This window comes from Entelurus aequoreus, linkage group LG10 (genome assembly GCF_033978785.1).
Source record: "Entelurus aequoreus isolate RoL-2023_Sb linkage group LG10, RoL_Eaeq_v1.1, whole genome shotgun sequence".
In the NCBI taxonomy this organism is placed as follows: domain Eukaryota; kingdom Metazoa; phylum Chordata; class Actinopteri; order Syngnathiformes; family Syngnathidae; genus Entelurus; species Entelurus aequoreus.
The window spans coordinates 62162203-62175916 of record NC_084740.1 but is presented as its reverse complement, the minus strand read 5'-3'; the positions used below and the strand labels follow the sequence as shown (position 1 = coordinate 62175916).

At 41.0% G+C, this 13714-nt stretch overlaps 1 protein-coding gene across 1 annotated transcript; it reads left to right on the top strand.

Annotated features, from left to right (window-relative positions):
• The first annotated feature begins 3356 nt into the window (after positions 1 to 3356).
• dnajb9a (DnaJ heat shock protein family (Hsp40) member B9a) lies at positions 3357 to 8025 on the top strand. The gene is made up of 3 exons (XM_062061373.1): positions 3357 to 3506; positions 7019 to 7242; positions 7364 to 8025. The coding sequence occupies exons 2-3, from the start codon at positions 7026 to 7028 to the stop codon at positions 7777 to 7779; spliced, it is 633 nt and encodes a 210-aa protein (XP_061917357.1). The 5' UTR covers positions 3357 to 3506; positions 7019 to 7025; the 3' UTR covers positions 7780 to 8025.
• The last annotated feature ends 5689 nt before the right edge of the window (positions 8026 to 13714 follow it).

Here is a 13714-nt window from a genome sequence, read left to right as displayed (position 1 = left end):
ATAAACAACAGTCACGTGACACACGATGGAGCTCCCCTATTGGTTGTTTACAGTTTGACCCCCCCGAAGACGGCGGGTGTTGATTGGTTGAACCCAGAACCATAAGAAGGAAACGAGAGGGTGAACATACACTTTATTGCCAACAGTGTTTGGCCACCCATCCAAATGATGACAATCAGATGTCCTAATCACTTGGCCCGGCCACAGGTGTATATGATATGATATGATATGATATAGTTTTATTTTCAAATATGCAAAAAAACAAGAGCAAGCCTGATCCAATACAGTGCTATAGCCTTAACAGCCCATCCATCCATCCATTTTCTACCGCTTGTCCCTTTTGGGGTCCCGGGGGGTGTTGGCGTCTATCTCAGCTGCATTCGGGCGGAAGGCGGGGTACACCCTGGACAAATCGCCACCTCTTATAACAAAATGAAAACAATGAAAACTTGTATCCTTCTTTGTGGAGACATATTGTTGATTGTCATGTCATGTTCGGATGTACATTGTGGACGCCGTCTTTGCTCCACAGTAAGTCTTTGCTGTCGTCCAGCAACCTGTTTTTGTTTATTTTGTAGCATCCTGTTTTTGTTTATTTATTATTATTTATTTATTATTTTGTAGCCAGTTCAGTTTTAGTTTAGTTCTGCATAGCCTTCCCTAAGCTTCTATGCCTTTCCTTAGGTGCACTCACCTTTTATTTATTTTTGGTTTAAGCATCCATCCATCCATTTTCTACAGCTTGTCCCTTTTGGGGCCGCGGGGGGTGCTGGAGCCTATCTCAGCTGCATTCGGGCGGAAGGCGGGGTACACCCTGGACAAGTCACCACCTCATCGCAGGGCCAACACAGATAGACCTTAGACACAATTTTACCTGCACACTGCCTCCGGCTGTTTCCGACATCTACAAAGCAATTAGCTACCTGCTGCCACCTACTGATATGGAAGAGTATTACACGGTTACTCTGCCGAGCTCTAGACAGCACCGACACTCAACAACAACACATCATTTGCAGACTATAATTACTGCTTTGCCAAACATATTTCATCCATCCATCCATCCGTCTTCTTCCGCTTATCCGAGGTCGGGTCGCGGGGGCAGCAGCCTAAGCAGGGAAACCCAGACTTCCCTCTCCCCAGCCACTTCGTCCAGCTCTTCCCGGGGGATCCCGAGGCGTTCCCAGGCCAGCCGGGAGACATAGTCTTCCCAATGTGTCCTGGGTCTTCCCCGTGGCCTCCTACCGGTTGGACGTGCCCTAAACACCTCCCTAGGGAGGCGTTCGGGTGGCATCCTGACCAGATGCCCGAACCACCTCATCTGGCTCCTCTCCATGTGGAGGAGCAGCGGCTTTACTTTGAGGTCCCCCCGGATGGCAGAGCTTCTCACCCTATCTCTAAGGGAGAGACCCACCACCCGGCGGAGGAAACTCATTTGGGCCGCTTGTACCCGTGATCTTGTCCTTTCGGTCATAACCCAAAGCTCATGACCATGGGTGAGGATGGGAACGTAGATCGACCCGTAAATTGAGAGCTTTGCCTTCCGGCTCAGCTCCTTCTTCACCACAACGGATCGATACAGCGTCCGCATTAATGAGGACGCCGCACCGATTCGCTTGTCGATCTCATGATCCACTCTTCCCTCACTCGTGAACAAGACTCCGAGGTACTTGAACTCCTCCACTTGGGGCAGGGTCTCCTCCGCAACCCAGAGATGGCACTCCACCTTTTTCCGGGCGAGAACCATGGACTCGGACTTGGAGGTGCTGATTCTCATCCCATGCCAAACATATTATCCATCCAAATAGGTTAAATTAGACAATCTCCTACGGCACACCAGACTGTATCTCTGGTGTGCCATGGCACACTAGTGTGATGCGGCACAGTGGTTGAAAAACACTGGGTTAGAGTGTCCGCCCTGAGATGGGTAGATTGTGAGTTCAAACCCTGGCCGAGTCATACCAAAGACTATAAAAATGGGAGCCATTACCTCCCTGCTTGGCACTCAGCATCAAGGGTTGTAATTGGGGGTTAAATCACCAAAAAATATTCCCGGGCGCGGCCGCCGCTGCTGTTCACTGCTCCCCTCACCTCCCATGGGGTGATCGAGGGTGATGGGTCAAATGCAGAGAATAATTTCGCACACTGCAAAAAGTGAAATCTAAGTAAGATGAAATATGTCAAATAAGGGTGATATTTGCTTATTTTCTGTCTGATAAGATCATTCTTCTCACTAAGCAGATTTGATGTTAGAGTGTTTTACTTGTTTTAAGTGTTTTGGTCCTAAATGATGTCAGTAAGATATTACAGCTTGTTGCTGAGATTTGATGAGCTATATTGAGTAAAACATGCTTGAAACTAGAATATCAAGTGTTGCAAAGCTGTGTCATCAACACTCACAAGTAGAAAACTACTTTTTTAAAGTAATCATTTCTAACTTCAAGCATGAAAAAAAAATCATGATTTTGACACAATTGTGTCTCATAATTAAAACAGATGACAGCCAAATGGACTTTGCTGTTTTATTTCCAATGAAACAATAGAAAATATGTACTCATATAGTAGTACAGTTGGCACAGTACAGTAAACTGACAGTTAATATTTAACATTTTGACATTTCTAACAATTTTGAACAGAAATAGTTAATGCACTTTCAGATACATTTTTCAAAATTACAATTAATAAATTTTGTCCGGGGGCCGGGCTGTATATATGCACACTAATTGACTGAAAGAGCACGCACTTGGCGCGATGATGTCATGTTATCCATGGAAAAATGCATTTTTAGACAATATGATTTGCCTGAGCGGCTAGGAGACCCCGAGAGTAACAAGCGCTTGCCTTGTTGCCTTTCCATTAAGAACAATAAATTAGTTTTTAGTATAAGTTTGCTGGTTTCAAGAAATGTAATGCAGAGTGCATATCATTATGTCAAGATAATGGCACTAGCATTTACTTCATTTAAGAATATTTTTCAACATATTGAGCAAAAAGGTCTCTTTTTTTTCTACCAAGAAAAGTGCACTTGTTATTAGTGAGAATATACTTATTTTAAGGTATTTTGGGGTTCATTGAAGTTAGCTAATTTTACTTGTTTTGGAAAGTCTTGACAAGCCGAATTTTCTTGTTCTATTGGCAGATAATTTTGCTTAGTTCAAATAAAATACCCCTCATTTTTGTATTTTTTATCTTGTTTTCGAACGCTGACTTTTTGCAATGTAGTGTGTGTGTGACTATCATTGGTACTTTAACTTAATTCAGTAGTTTAAATTAAAAAATAATTACCGTGTTTAGAGTTGTAGTACTTACATTTATCAAAAGGGGGCAGTAGTGAGTACACATTTCCGGTTGCCATACTGTCCATGTAGATAACCAACGAAGAAGAAATGCTTGCAACGATGGCGCCAGCTCTTGTCCGCTCCATGTCAAGCTAACATCGTCATGCTTATCTGTCCTTTTTAAATACTTATCACACTCCGGCATCTTGGCGTGCACTTGTCTCATTAAAGGTGAGTAAAGCACGTCTAAGAGACGCGTGGGAAGACGTTAGCTCGGACTTTCGGTGGCCATGTTGTGTTGCATGTTTATATAGCAGTGTTTTTCAACTAGTGTGCCGTGGGAGATGATCTCATTTCATCTATTTGGGTTAAACATATTTTTTGCAAAGCAGTAATTATAGTCTGCAAATGATGTGCTGTTGTTGAGTGTCGGCAGAGTAACCGTGTAATACTCTTCCATATCAGTAGATGGCAGCAGGTAGCTAATTGCTTTGTAGATGTCGTAAACAGCGGGAGGCAGTGTGCAGGTAAAAATGTATCTAATGCTTAAACCAAAAATAAACAAAAGGTGAGTGCCCCTAAGAAAAGGCATTGAAGCTTAGGGAAGGCTATGCAGAACGAAACTAAAACTGAACTGGCTACAAAGTAAACAAAAACAGAATGCTGGACGACAGCAAATACTTACTGAGAAGCAAAGACGGCGTCCACAAAGTACATCCGAACATGACATGACAATCAACAATGTCCCCACAAAGAAGGATATAAACAACTGAAATATTCTTGATTGCTAAAACAAAGTAGATGCGGAAAATATCGCTCAAAGGAAGACATGAAACTCCTATGAGGTGGCGACTTGTCAAGGGTGTACCCCGCCTTCCACCCGAATTCAGCTGAGAGGCTTCAGCACCCCCCGCGACCCCAAAAGGGACAAGCGGTAGAAAGTGGATGGATGGATGCTTAAACCTAAAATATATAAAAGGTGAGTGCCCCTAAGAAAAGGCATTGAAGCTTAGGGAAGGCTATGTAGAACAAAACTAAAACTGAACTGGCTACAAAGTAAACAAAAACAGAATGCTGAACGACAGCAAATACTTACTGTGGAGCAAAGACGGCGTCCACAATGTACATCGGAACATGACATGACAATCAACAATGTCCCCACAAAGAAGGATATAAACAACTGAAATATTCTTGATTGCTAAAACAAAGTAGATGCGGAAAATATCGCTCAAAGGAAGACATGAAACTCCTACAGGGAAATACCAAAAAAAGACAAAAAGCCACCAAAATAGGAGCGCAAGACAAGAAGTAAAACACTACACACAGGAAAACAGCACACAAGTTAGACAAGGAAGATTGCCTAATTTCACCTATTTGGGTGAAACATATTTTTTGCAAAGCAGTAATTATAGTCTGCAAATGATGTGTTGTTGTTGAGTGTCGGTGCGGTCTAGAGCTCGCCAGAGTAACCGTGTAATACTCTTCCATATCAGTAGGTGGCAGCAGGTAGCTAATTGCTTTGTAGATGTCGGAAACAGCGGGAGGCAGGGTGCAGGTAAAAAGGTATCTATTGTCTATCTGTGTTGGCCGTGCGATGAGGTGGCGACTTATCCAGGGTGTACCCCGCCTTCCGCCCGAATTCAGCTGAGATAGGCTCCAGCACCCCCCGCGACCCCAAAAGGGACAAGCGGTAGAAAGTGGATGGATGGATGCTTAAACCTAAAATATATAAAAGGTGAGTGCCCCTAAGAAAAGTAATTGAAGCTTAGGGAAGGCTATGCAGAACGAAACTAAAACTGAACTGGCTACAAAGTAAACAAAAACAGAATGCTGGACGACAGCAAATACTTACTGTGGAGCAAAGACGGCGTCCACAATGTACATCCCAACATGACATGACAATCAACAATGTCCCCACAAAGAAGGATATAAACAACTGAAATATTCTTGATTGCTAAAACAAAGCAGATGCGGGAAATATCGCTCAAAGGAAGACATGAAACTCCTACAGGGAAATACCAAAAAACAGAAAAAGCCACCAAAATAGGAGCGCAAGACAAGAAGTAAAACACTACACACAGGAAAACAGCACACAAGTTAGACAAGAAGATTGTCTAATTTCACCTATTTGGGTGAAAAATATTTTTTGCAAAGCAGTAATTATAGTCTGCAAATGATGTGTTGTTGTTGAGTGTCGGTGCGGTCTAGAGCTCGGCAGAGTAACCGTGTAATACTCTTCCATATCAGTAGGTGGCAGCAGGTAGCTAATTGCTTTGTAGATGTCGGAAACAGCGGGAGGCAGGGTGCAGGTAAAAAGGTGTCTAGCGACTTGTCAAGGGTGTACCCCGCCTTCCGCCCGAATTCAGTTGAGATAGGCTCCAGCAACCCCTGCGACCCCAAAAGGGACAATAAAAGGACCACAACTATGGAACTCTTTACCGGACACTTTGAAAAGTATACCTGCACTTGTCACTTTCAAAAAACAAACAAAATTATGGCTAGTTGAGCAACAATGGTGTTCCCATGTTTAGTTTTTACTCATTTTTACTAATTGGTTTTTATCTAGTCTGCACTTTGTCTGTGTTATTATTATTATTATTGGCTGTTATTTAGTTTGCACTTTGTCTGTGTTATTACTATTATCATTATTATCAACTCATTCTATTTTTTATTTTCCTATTTTAATGATGTTGGATCTGTGTTGTTGTTGTTGTTGTTGGGGACAAGTGTTGTAAATTAGCTTTGGCTACAAACACTGTGATGCATGCATCGGATAACTGTTTCAGATGTCTATGTTTTTGTATCTGTCCCTATTTCAAATAAACCTCTATAATAATAATAACAAGCGGTAGAAAGTGGATGGATGGATGCTTAAACCTAAAATATATAAAAGGTGAGTGCCCCTAAGAAAAGTAATTGAAGCTTAGAGAAGGCTATGCAGAACGAAAGTAAAACTGAACTGGCTACAAAGTAAACAAAAACAGAATGCTGGACGACAGCAAAGACTTACCTATTTGGAGCAAAGACGGCGTCCACAATGTAAATCCCAACATGACATGACAATCAACCCACAAAGAAGGATAAAAACAACTGAAATATTCTTGATTGCTAAAACAAAGTAGGTGCGGGAAATATCGCTCAAAGGAAGACATGAAACTGCTACAGGGAAATACCAAAAAAAGATGAAAAAGCCACCAAAATAGGAGCGCAAGACAAGTAAAACACTACACACAGGAAAACAGCAAACATGTCCAAATAAGTCAGGGTGTGATGTGACAGTACACCTACTTTGAGACAAGAGCTATATTGATGCATGCTTGGTTATGCTTTAAAGTCATATCCAACAATTGCAACAACTTTTTATTGTCTACTGAGTTTCGTTTTTTAATGATGTCTGCTGGTGGTGTGCCTCCGCATTTTTTCAACGCAAAAAATGTGCCTTGGCTCAAAAAAGGTTGAAAAATACTGTTATATAGTACTAGAATTTGCATTGATTAGCTGTGAGAATCAAAGGTAACATTTTTGACAAGTTAGCCATTTAATGTGTAGCAAATGGTATAAACCTAGTGGTTTTGTTCTGCCTTCATCTTGTTGTGTGCATTTGTTGACATGTTGTGCATGACATGGACCCCGACTTAAACAAGTTGAAAAACTTATTCGGGTGTTACCATTTAGTGGTCAATTGTACGGAATATGTACTTCACTGTGCAACCTACTAATAAAAGTCTCAATCAATCAAACAGGCGAGCAATGGCCAACGCACAGTCCGCCTTAAAGCTGGCCGTGTGCCTCCTGGTGGTCACAGAGCTGCTTCTGGCCAAGAAGAATTACTACCACATTCTGGGAGTGCCTGAGGACGCCACCGAGCGGCAGGTAAAGAAAGCTTTCCACAGGCTGGCTATGAGGCATCACCCTGATAGGAACAACAGTCCGGATGCAGAAGCCACATTCAGGGACATTGCTGAAGGTAGAGTCACAATTTGAACGCTATTCTTTAAAACCCTTCATGTTATGAATAGTTAGTTCCATCCCTCAGGTTAATGTTTTCCCTTGCAGTGTCATCACTCACAATCTTTTCTTTCTCGCAGCTTACGAAACGTTATCAGATGCAACCCGAAGACGCGAGTATGATCAGTTTGGTGGCAGCGCTCCTTTTTTCACCGGCGACACGCAGCAGAGGCAGAGAGCCCACCAGTCCTTCAGCTTCAAATTGGACGACATATTCAAGGATTTTGACATCCACAGCCACAACCGGCACGCCCGCCACAGAAGACACTTTGACGAGCACTCCCCACGGGAGCCGCACGGTCGACGCAAGAGACATTTTCAAGGGGCGGGTTTCTTTGACGACGTGTTGGACGACGTCGAGCGAATGTTTACCTTGCGCAGACACCCGAAGCAGAGCCAGAACGTGTTTGACGGCACGTCCAAGCAGCACTGCAGGACGGTGACGCAGCGCAGAGGAAACATGGTGACCACATACACGGACTGCACTGCATCCTAACATGCAACATTTAAATATGATGTTTGTTGTGATGATAAATCAGAAAGTGCTGGTATTACGGGATAGAATACAGCCATTCCCCAGACTATACACAGTGGGTGGATATAGTGTACTACAGACCGGGGCAAATTAAGGCCCGGGGGCCACATGCGGCCCGTTAAGCTTTTCAATCTGGCCCGCCGGTCCCAAATCATTATTTCAGATCTTTAAAGGCCTACTGAAATTAAATTTTTTTATTCAAACGGGGATAGCAGATCTATTCTATGTGTCATACTTGATCATTTTGCGATATTGCCATATTTTTGCTGAAAGGATTTAATATAAAACAACGACGATAAAGATCGCAACTTTTGGTATCTGATAAAAAAAAGGCTTGCCCCTACCGGAAGTAGCGTGACGTAGTCGGGTGAACATATCCACAAAGTTCCCTATTGTTTACAATGATGGCCGCCAGAAGTGAGAGATTCAGACCGAGAAAGCGACGATTTCCCCATTAATTTGAGCGAGGATGAAAGATTTGTGGATGAGGAAAATGCAAGTGAAGGACTAGTGGGGAGTGGAAGCGATTCAGATAGGGAAGATGCTGTGAGAGGCGGGGGTGACCTGATATTCAGCTGGGAATGACTACAACAGTAAATAAACACAAGACATATATACTCTATTAGCCACAACACAACCAGGCTTATATTTAATATGCCACTAATTAATCCTGCATAACAAACACCTATGTGTTTGTTATGCTAGCTCCTATCTACTAGCTCGAGCTAGTTATAGCTCGAGCGGGTAATATGGACGGGATCCCGTATATATAACCCGCCAATACAATTCAAACACCTGCACAACACACACACTCAGCCCAAAGGACCGTTCACCTAACCCAAGGTTCATAAAGCTTGTATATTTAACCAAAGTTACGTACGTGACACGCACGTACGGGCAAGCGATCAAATGTTTGGAAGCGCGCAGGTGGGACCTGATATTCAGCTGGGAATGACTACAACAGTAAATAAACACAAGACATATATATACTCTATTAGCCACAACACAACCAGGCTTATATTTAATATGCAACAAATTAATTCCGCATAACAAACACCTAGGTGTTTGTTATGCTAGCTCCTAGCTCCTAGCTCGAGCTAGTTATAGCAAGCGATCAAATGTTTGGAAGCACAGCTACGTACTCACGGTATCGCGTCTGTATCCAAATCAAAGTCCTCCTGGTTAGAGTCTCTGTTGTCAGAGTTCTTCGATCTTGGCTGCATCTTTCGGGAATGTAAACAAACACCGGCTGTGTTTTGTTGCTGACTTCCCTCGCAAAATATCCGCTTCGCACCGACAACTTCTTTGCTTGCTCAGCTTCTTTCTCCATAATGCAATGAACAAATTGCAACAGATTCACCAACACAGATGTCCAGAATACTGTGGAATAATGACATGAAAACAGCTATTTCGTATTGGCTTCAATGGGGACGCCATACCTCTGTTAAACTGGCTACGTCACGCGCATACGTCATCATACCGAGACGTTTTCAAGCGGAAGTGTGGCGGGAAATTTAAAATGTCACTTTATAAGTTAACGCGGCCGTATTGGCATGTGTTGCAATGTTAAGATTTCATCATTGATATATAAACTATCAGACTGCGTGGTCGCTAGTAGTGGCTTTCAGTAGGCCTTTAAGATGGAAAGTGTAGCTGCCATTTTGATGTGCAGTGATGTTTTTAAATTACCGGAAGTCTTGAACTATACAAAGAATTTCGATGGTTGGAATCTGCGCTTTTGCATGATATACTAGTTACTATGGTCATCTAATGAGTTACTGTGGTCATCTAATGAGTTACTATGGTCATCTAATGAGTTACTATGGTCATCTAATAAATTACTGTGGTCATCTAATGAGTTACTATGGTTTGATTGAGAAGTTTATTGACATCTTAAATAATTTAATCTATGTAATGCTTTAAAAAGGCAAATGGACGGCACAAAAAGCCAAAAGGCTTGTTTCCATTGTGGTCCATGGTAATGTAAGTCACAGCACCTCAGACGAGGCACCGAGCAGTGTGGGTGGGGAGCGTTTCCACAGAGTGTTTCCAGAGCGGCCAGCCTGAAATGCGGGTGTCGGGGAGAGACGCGGGAGGACATTTTTACAACAAAGTTCTAAAGCTTAGTGATATATCAGATTATACTTGGGTTTTTTTACCCTTCACTTTGCTGTGTGTTGCATTTTTGTTGCGTTTCGCTTGATGGTAAAATATGTCAATGGAGAGGGGGTGTGACGTTCATATGTTGTCAATATTCAGTGTTTTATCGTTCATAGTTAATATTGTGAATCCCACATTCTTTATTTTTATGTACATTCTGGGTGTCTCATTCAGTAAAAAAATGTAAAACTCCATTCCGTTTAAGGCGGTCTGTCATAACGATTTTAGCATTCAATCAGACATTATTGTGAGTTTTTGTATTAGTGTTCCTAAAAATCAGATATACTGGCCCCCAGACACATTTTTTTCTCTAAATTTGGCCCCCGAGTCAAAATAATTGCCCAGGCCTGGTGTACTACTTGATAGCCCAAAACAAAAATAGGAATGATGACTGACTTTGTGTAGCCAAACCTGTTAAAAGTTATTTTGTAAATAGTTTGTAAATATGTGCCTTCAATCTAAAAACTGACTGTACAAAATGGACACACTGTTTTTCTAACATAATGTATGTTACTGTGTTCCTGACCCTGTTGTTTCAATATCCAGTGTGCAATATTTGTATTGTTTTGTCATTTGATGTAATCTATTAAATTGAAGCACTTTTATTTTGTAGAAGATTGTCTTCCTGGGACGAGAGGTGATTTTGGCCACCTGGGGTGGGGCCTCACATTTTCTGTCAGCCCTCGTGGGGTATGGTGTCTCGCTGGCAAGGGGGTTGGTTGGCCCCTGGCTGGGGCTGTATGCCAAAAGGGGCCCATGTGGGGCCCTACCTGCTGTCTGGTGGCAGGGCATAGTCTCTGGCCTCCTACACATGACAAACATACGTACACACGCTCTTAGATGAATACATATATACGTACACTACCGTTCAAAAGTTTGAGGTCACCCAAACAATTTAGTGGAATAGCCTTCATTTCTAAGAACAAGAATAGACTGTGGAGTTTCAGATGAAAGTTCTCTTTTTCTGGCCATTTTGAGCGTTTAATTGACCCCACAAATGTGATGCTCCAGAAAGTCAATCTGCTCAAAGGAAGGTCAGTTTTGTAGCTTCTGTAAGGAGCTAAAGTGTTTTCAGATGTGTGAACATGATTGCACAAGGGTTTTCTAATCATCAATTAGCCTTCTGAGCCAATGAGCAAACACATTGTACCATTAGAACACTGGAGTGATAGTTGCTGGAAATGGGCCTCTATACACCTATGTAGATATTGCACCAAAAAGCAGACATTTGCAGCTAGAATTGTCATTTACCACATTAGCAATGTATAGAGTGTATTTCTTTCAAGTTAAGACTAGTTTAAAGTTATCTTCATTGAAAAGTACAGTGCTTTTCCTTAAAAAATAAGGACATTTACATGTGACCCCAAACTTTTGAACGGTAGTGTACTCTCAAGCCTTCATACACCCAGCAGGCACAAGACATTGATGTAATGTTGATTATACGTACATGTCCTTTAAAACTGACTTTGAAACAATGTTGCAAAATAGTTGTGTTTGTAAATTGACCCAACGTTGTTGTTTGGGAAATGACCAAATTTCAATGTCTAATCAACGTCACAACCCAACATTGAATAAACGTCAAAAATCATGTTTTAACGTATTTCGAAACAATGTTGCAAAATAGTTGTTTGTAAACTGACACAACGTTGTTGGTTGGCAAATGACCAAATTTCAATGTCAAATCAACGTCACAACCCAACATTGAATAAACGTCAAAAAAGCATGTTGTTTTAACGTTGTATTTCTGTGGTAGAATATTGGTTGGAAAATGACCAAATTTCAATGGTCAAATCCACGTCAAAAAGCATGATGTTCCAACGTTAGGTTTGAGTTGCTCAAGGTCAGGACCTAATTCAACAAGTACTCAATGTTGTTTCAATGTCTTGTGCCTGCTGGGAAACTACTGTACACTCGTACAGAAATTCACACATATTCACACATTATTTGGCCAGACATGTTAAAAAAAATACATAAATACCCTCATAATTACAATGTGAACGATCTTAAAAGATATTTTAAAAATGATTGCTTTTGTTAGGAAATGTCTTTAGAAATAAAAAGTTGAAACTCCTGTTATCTAAATCTTTTACCATGAATTGATTTAAGTGGACCCCGACTTAAACAAGTTGAAAAACTTATTGGGGTGTTACCATTTAGTGGTCAATTGTACGGAATATGTACTGTACTGTGCAATCTACTAATAAAAGCTTCAATCAATCATCCATCCATTTTCTACCGCTTGTCCCGTTCGGGGTCGCGGGGTGTGCTGGAGCCTATCACAGCTGCATTCGGGCGGAAGGCGGGTTACACCCTGGACAAGTCGCCACCTCATCACAGGGCCAACACAGATAGACAACATTCACACTCACATTAACACACTAGGGCCAATTTAGTGTTGCCAATCAACCTATCCCCAGGTGCATGTTAATCAATCAATCAAAAATATGGCAACATGTAATAGCTTTTTTACATCTGAATACTAACTAAATTCAGGCAAGTAAAAATGCACATGAACTGATTGATTGATTGAAACTTTTATTACTAGATTGCACAGTACAGTACATATTCCGTACAATTGACCACTAAATGGTAACACCCCAATACGTTTTTCAACTTGTTTAAGTCGGGGTCCACGTTAATCAATTCATGGTAAAAAAAAAACGTATTTATTGGGGGTTATATGGGGTAGATCCTGATGAAATCTACGGTATGTATTGAATGAATAGCGAATCCTTTTGAATCGGGAAAATATCCTTTTTGAATCGAGAATCGTGTTGAATTGAAAAAAATCGATTTTGAATGGAATCGTGACCCCAAGAATCGATATTGAATCGAATCGTGGGACACCCAAAGATTCACAGCCCTATAATATACACCTCACGGGGTGATACAAAACAAATACAAAACCAGGCAAAAAATAAGTAAAATAATAAATATAAAGCAATACCCTAATAATAGGGCTGTGAATCTTTGGGTGTCCCACGATTCGATTCAATATCGATTCTTAGGGTCACGATTCGATTCAAAATCGATTTTTTTTCAATTCAACACGATTCTCGATTCAAAAACGATTTTTTTCCCGATTCAAAAGGATTGTCTATTCATGGAATACATAGATTTCAGCAGGATCTACCCCAGTCTGATGACATGCAAGCAGAGTAAAAAGCTTTTATAATTGTAAAGGACAATGTTTTATCAACTGATTGCAATAATGTACATTTGTTTGAACTATTAAATGAACCAAAAATATGACTTATTTTATCTTTGTGAAAATATTGGACACAGTGTGTTGTCAAGCTTATGAGATGTGATGCAAGTGTAAGCCACTGTTTTTTTATTTTTATAAATGTCTAATGATAATGTCAATGAGGGATTTTTAATCACTGCTATGTTGAAATTGTAACTAATATTGATACTGTTGTTGATAATATTCATTTTTGTTTCACTACTTTTGGTTTGTTCTGTGTGGTGTTTGTGTCTCCTCTCAATTGCTCTGTTTATTGCACTTCTGAGTGTTGCTGGCTCGACTTTGCTTTTGGAATTGGATTGCATTGTTATGGTATTGCTGTGTATTGTTTTGTTGGATTGATTAATAAAAAAAAAAAATATATATATATAAATACATTTTTAAAAAAAACAACGATTTTAAAAAAATTAAAATCGATTCTGAATCGCACAACGTGAGAACCGCGATTCAAATTCGAATCGATTTTTTCCCACACTCCTAGCTAATAAT

Bases quoted from the DNA above. Each gene is read 5' to 3' on its own strand.
- dnajb9a (XM_062061373.1), top strand. From the start codon at position 7,026: ATGGCCAACGCACAGTCCGCCTTAAAGCTGGCCGTGTGCCTCCTGGTG. The intron at 7,243-7,363 runs GTAGAGTCACAA...TCTTTCTCGCAG, and splicing joins ATTCAGGGACATTGCTGAAG to CTTACGAAACGTTATCAGAT.